General features: G+C 41.0%; 1 protein-coding gene across 1 annotated transcript in view; it reads right to left on the reverse strand.

The window, feature by feature from the left end:
* The window catches only part of TMEM259 (transmembrane protein 259), a 33,217-nt gene extending 27,563 nt beyond the window's left edge, over window positions 1-5,654 (reverse strand). Inside the window, exons 1-2 of the mRNA XM_015813458.1 lie at window positions 5,401-5,654; window positions 1,509-1,781 (exon numbers count right to left, since the gene is read on the reverse strand). Coding sequence (XP_015668944.1) covers window positions 1,509-1,781; window positions 5,401-5,625 — 498 coding nt within the window. The 5' untranslated portion in view covers window positions 5,626-5,654. The remainder of the gene's footprint in view (window positions 1-1,508; window positions 1,782-5,400) is intronic.
* Between the last annotated feature and the right edge of the window lie 346 nt (window positions 5,655-6,000).

Below are 6,000 nucleotides of genomic sequence, written 5' to 3' on the forward strand. Positions count from 1 at the left end.
ACTTCAAACAGCCACTAAATGAACCGTTGTAAATTGAGGACTACCTGTACTGTACATTTCTAAAATGCATACATAAATAACTAAAATTATCCTGTATTTCTTAGTAGAATGCTCTGGAGCTGCAATGGTTCTTTGTCTGCTATAGTGAGACTGTTAATTTACTGTTTCTAAACTTCTAAATCATTACAGTTTGTGGGTTTTGTTTTTTTTACAAAGGGGAGGTTGGAAATACTATCATTAAATAGCGCCTTCCAAGATGAGTCATAGAATCAGATGCAGAAAAAAAGCATTTTCAAACCAACTTTTAAGAACCAAGAGCGGTCTGTTGGCAGCCATTATTTACAACAGCTAAATTTAACCTGTATTTAGAAGTACAGAACTAGGAGGATCAGTTAATCCCCGTTTGATGCAGGACCCCAAATCCATTTACCTTTGATAGATGATCTTTTGGACTTAGGTTTAAATACACATAGCAACAAACAGCCTATCACCTCTTAAGGCAATTTCTGTTTCAGCATTGCACAGTTCATTCGGGGAGGATATTTCTCCTAACGTTCTTCAGACATTTCCCCGAATCAACTATTCACTGGTTCTAGATCTGCTCTCATTCCTTACACGTGAGAGCTTTACAGATGATCTGAGGACAAAATGTCACCTTCCAGGGTGCCTTTTTATCAGGCTAAATATTTCACAACTCACCATCCTGGCTGCCCTTTTTTCAATGAAAGTTTGACAAGAGTCATTCTTTTTTAAAAAACAACAGCAATGGAGGCAGTCTATCTTTTAAAGCAGGGGTCCTCAACCTTGGCCACTTTAAGACTTGTGGACTTCAACTCCCAGAATTCCTCAGCCAGCTTTGCTGGCTGAGGAATTCTGTGGGTTGAAGTCCACAAGTCTTAAAGTGGCCAAGGTTGAGGACCCCTGCTTTAAAGGAACCACAGCTGTAAGGGGACAGCCCCTTCTGATCTTTTCTGTGGAACTGGATCGGCTACAAACTGGAAACTTGGAACTGAATCAACTGGACAATCTGATTCAACATCTCTTATCAGAGAAGAGCAACAAAGATGATTAGAGGACTGGAGGCTAAAACATACAAGAATATATATTTATTGTGATTTTTATTATCGCCTATTCACCGCCCTGAGTCCCGTAAGGGAGATAGGGCGGTATACAAATTTAAATAAACATAAACATAAACAAACATACAAGGAACGGTTGCTGGAATTGGGTATGTCTAGTTTAATGAAAAGAAGGACGAGGGGGCACAGGATAGCAGTCTTCCAATATCTCAGGGGTTGCCACAAAGAAGAGGGAGTCAAGCTATTCTCCAAAGCGCCTGAAGGCAGGACAAGAAGCAACGGATGGAAACTAATCAAGGAGAGAAGCAACCTAGAACTAAGGGGAAACTTCCTGACAGTCAGAACAATTAACCAGTGGAAGGACCTGCCTACAGAAGCGGAAAAAGCATCATCATTAACAAAGCAACTCATTCTTCTCCCTCACGGTACCTTGATGGAGCTATTCTCAAACATCTCCACGGTCATTTCTTCTTCCTCCTCCTCCTCCTCCTCTGACCCAACAGCAGGCTCAACCACCATGCCTGGAAACCTCTCACTCTCGCAGAACTGGAGGAAAACGGGGTTACGGCTGGAATTGCGCTGGATCTCAACTCGTAGGATGCCGTCCCGTGGCCATTTATCCCGGACGTGTTCCAGGCAGTTGATGGGGGAGCGGGAGAAGGTGATGTGAATGTATGCCAGAATGAAGAGGACAAAGAGAGCCTGAGAGACAGAGAAATAACAAATTACAACAAGTGCAGCCTCCCCGTCTCCCAAGCCTCTGCAAGATAAATACGAACGCTCCATCAAGCTTCCCTTCTATAAAGGAACCTGATTACACACCGTGTGTCATATTTTTATTTATTTATACCCCACCTTTATTGTTTTTATAATTAACTCAAGGTGGTGAGCTCCTTCCTCCTATTTTCCCCACCAAAATACCCTGTGAGGTAAGTTGGGTTGAGAGAGAGACTAGCCCAAAGTCACTCAGCTGGCTGTCAAGCCTAATCTGAGACTAGAACCCAGAGTCTCCTGGCTTCTAGCCTAGCGTCTCAACCACTGCACCAAAATTATAAATAAATAATAACATAATAAAATATAAAATAAATGGGGGGGGGGAATATAAAATAGTTAAAACTTGGCTCAGTTTGGGTTCTGGCTCCATGCACCCTCCATCCATAATTGCCTTTTCCCATGGACTAAAGTTCTTTCAAAGGTTTTCCATTCTGAACCAGTTTCTAGAAGGAAGACGGCATCCTCCCCTCCTTCCCAGCCAGCCCACTTCATTTCTGAGCAAAAGGGTAGAGAGGGTTTCTTCCTTTGTAACTCCAGGTACTCCTCGAGTTACGGCCACAATTGACCCTGCTAAGCATTCTAAGCATTGCTTAGCAAGATAGTTGTTCCGTGAGTTTTGCCCCATTTTACGACCTTTCTTGCCACAGTTGTTAAGTGAATCGATGGGAGTTGCTAAGTTAGTAGCATGGCAGTTAAGTGAATCTGGCTTCCCCCACTGACTTTGCTTGTCAGAAGGTCAAAAACACCTGAGCCCAGGACATGGCAACCATCATAAGATATATGCCAGTTGCCAAATGTCCTAATTTTGTTCACGTGACCAAAGGGATGCTGCTACATGTCATTAAGTGTGAAATGGATGAGATAGATAGATAGATAGATAGATAGATAGATAGATAGATAGATAGATAGATAGATAGATAGATAGATAATGGATGATAGATAAAATAGATTAGATAATGGATGATAGATAGATAGATAGAGATAGAGATAGAGATAGATTAGATTGATAGATTGATAGATTGATAGATAGATAGATAGATAGATAGATAGATAGATAGATAGATAGATAGATAGATAGATAGATAGATAGATAGATAGATAATGGATGGATGATACAGACAGACAGACAGACCTTTATTGTCATTTTTTCCTGTGGGCACAATGGCACACATTAAAAATGAAATTTAGTTACTTGCTCTCAAAGTGTACACATACATAACACATTTAAAACATACTATATACAACATATGTATAGACCTACATCCTTACATATAAGTAACATCTAAATATTATTCGCTGTCCATCTTGAATACATAGCGGAAGGAGGAAGCTTTAGAGTTCACAAGGTTAAGAACCGTCACTAAACAAAGGTTGTAAATCGAGGACCACCTGTATTCCAGAAATTAAGCCAGCTGCCATGATATGTTTCCGTTCATCATAAGCTATTCTGCACCATTAGGTAAAATCTCAATCAGTTGAGCTTGATTTCTGGTGACTTACATCAGGCAGTTTCCTTGGCAACAGCTCATAAAGCAGCCCTTGCCACCTTCTCGGATTTTGTTTTACCACCTGGTCCAGTTGTTGGCCCTGGACCTCCCAGCCGTTCTGCCTCCAAATATCTAGAGGGGCTGCCCCTGTTTTGCTTTCTACCTCAGTCAAGGTCAGCTAGTACTGCCAGATGGCTAGGCAGAGCCAGATTATGAGAAGGCAACTTTAAGATAGCAAAACAAAGCAACAACAATCAGCCTGCTAATGCAGGTTTTCAAAAGCATTTTTCTTCCTGCTTTACTATGGAAACATGGATTAGTGTCCTTCTGGGAGAGTAATAAACCATTTTTATAGCCTGGTAACTTTATGGAGCTTTTTAAAACTAACCCACAGAAATTATCTCCTTCTTGCTCTTCTGGGAGTTCTAAACATATCGTGTTAGCTTGTTATAATCCTTACAATGGTCCCCTGTGGCAGACCAATACCACTGCCTTCAAACTGCAAATGAATGAGGCTCTCCAATTCAAAGAAGATGGCAAAACATATCCAAAACATTTTATGATCCTCGGGAACAAAGGGCTTTAAATTATAGAGCTGTAAATGCCACGGCAAGAAAACACACAGCCCTACTAATTTTAAAGACACTGAGCTAGTCAGCTGGAGAGCTGGCAGTTCGGGTTTGAGACCCAAGTACCACACAAAGGGGTGAGCTCCTGTTACTTCCCCCAGCTCTTGCCCACCTCGTAGTTCGAAAGCATGGAAATGCGAGTAGATAAATAGGCACCACTTCAGTGGGAAGATAACAGGGTTCCATGGCTTATAGCCACGCTAGCCACATGACCCTGGAAATTGTCTTCGGACACCGCTGGCTCCCTTGGCCAAGAAACAGAGATAAGCACAGTGCCCTAAAACTGGAAATGACTGACAGGGAAATTTTTACTAATTAGGTTATAGTAAAATTAAGGCAGAGAACTGAAGAACTAGCAGAACCTTAAAGAAGTTCTTTTAGCCTGGTATTTTCCTGCAAGTTTATCAACAACCTGGATATAAAAGTGAAGCCAATCTTTAACAAAGTTGATACTGAGTTTGGTGCATTTCTCACTGCTAACACCTCGGAGCAAAAGAACTAAAACTGGACCAAACATATTCCACAAAGGCATATACAACTGATATGTATAACATACATACATACATACATACACATACATACATATATATATAAGCATACATATACAATGGTGAGTACGTGGCGTGATTGCATTAGATGTAAAGAGAGTTTTGAAATGGTAGCTGATCAGAGGCTGAACAGGGGCCCACAGTGGGGTGTAACTAGAAAAAAGACTAGCATGAATTTAGGAAATATTATAATAGAAACACCACGGGAAGTTACACTTTATTCCTCACAAACTTCTCACATGCAGGTACTGCTCTAGACAAACCATTTTCCCTTCAGCCTTAGCTTTTTCTTTCCCATTTGTTAAATGAAGATAATAGTGCCATACTTTTGCGGGGTACAAAAGTAACAGAAAAAACATGATAGCTAAAACAACAGAGGATACACTATGTAATACACATATATATATACACACACACAAACATATATAAAATGATACAGTACAGAACATGTACTGCATGCAGAGCAAAACTGAGGGAGATTGATGGTTGAGAAATATGAAGTATAAATGAATAAAAGACAATTTTTAAAGCTTGAATAAAATGAATTCATCCCCATGGTTCTTAAAAAGATTACAGGATAGTCTGGGTAACACCTAGCACAAGAAATCAAAGTTAAGCACTGGGGAAGTTTTGTAAATCTGAATAGATGTATGTGCAGGAGGCCTGTGGAGGAGGGGGCATGGAGAGAATAATCTATCACGAGCCAATAAAATATTCTCCAAGGGAAAAAATGACCCACCCCCCACCTCAAATCTGTAAAGGCTAAAACTTTTTTTTTCATAAGCTTTGGTGAGCATTCAAACATTACTGACTCTATTCCACACCAATATGAAAATATAGAGATACAAGGGAAATATGTCTCCCTCTACCCCTACACCATTACCTTAAGGAGTATGAAGAATTCAAAGATGCGACGGAAAGATGATGGGAAGAGGCGGGCGTAAGTGACAGCCATTTTGAAGAAAAGGGCATGGAAGAGGCGATCCCGAACATTGATGAGAGGGTTCTGGTTGAGATTGCGGACCCCTCGGTTATTGCCAGCGGGGGCCCCACCCACCCCATTATTGTTCATTGGATGATGGGTGTTGTTGGGTTGATTCTCTGACATCTTGAGTTGGCGAAGGTGCACAGAGGGTTGATAGGGATGCTTTCAAAGGCTTCTCTTGCAGTCTTCTCTTAGAAGAGTTTGACTCCAGTTTCCCACATATAAATTTAATTTCAAGGTACTAAGCAAGTCTGCTGATCGGAGAATGCACTTAAGCAATAAATTCACCTCCCAAACTGGCACAGGGGGGGGAAAAACCCAGAAAATAGCTATCCCACAACAAAGTAGCCCATAGTCTGAATTAGAAGACAAATGGTCCTTAAATGGATTGACATGAAAGATGCACTAATTTGGAAACAACTAAGAAAGGGTTAGTAGCTCAGCAAGAGGTGAACAGATGGGCGAACTGATCAAACCCCCTGTAAGAGTCCTTGATGG

This window comes from Protobothrops mucrosquamatus, unplaced genomic scaffold, assembly GCF_001527695.2.
Source record: "Protobothrops mucrosquamatus isolate PMUCROS unplaced genomic scaffold, P.Mucros_1.0 scaffold157, whole genome shotgun sequence".
NCBI classification, from domain to species: Eukaryota; Metazoa; Chordata; class Lepidosauria; order Squamata; family Viperidae; genus Protobothrops; species Protobothrops mucrosquamatus.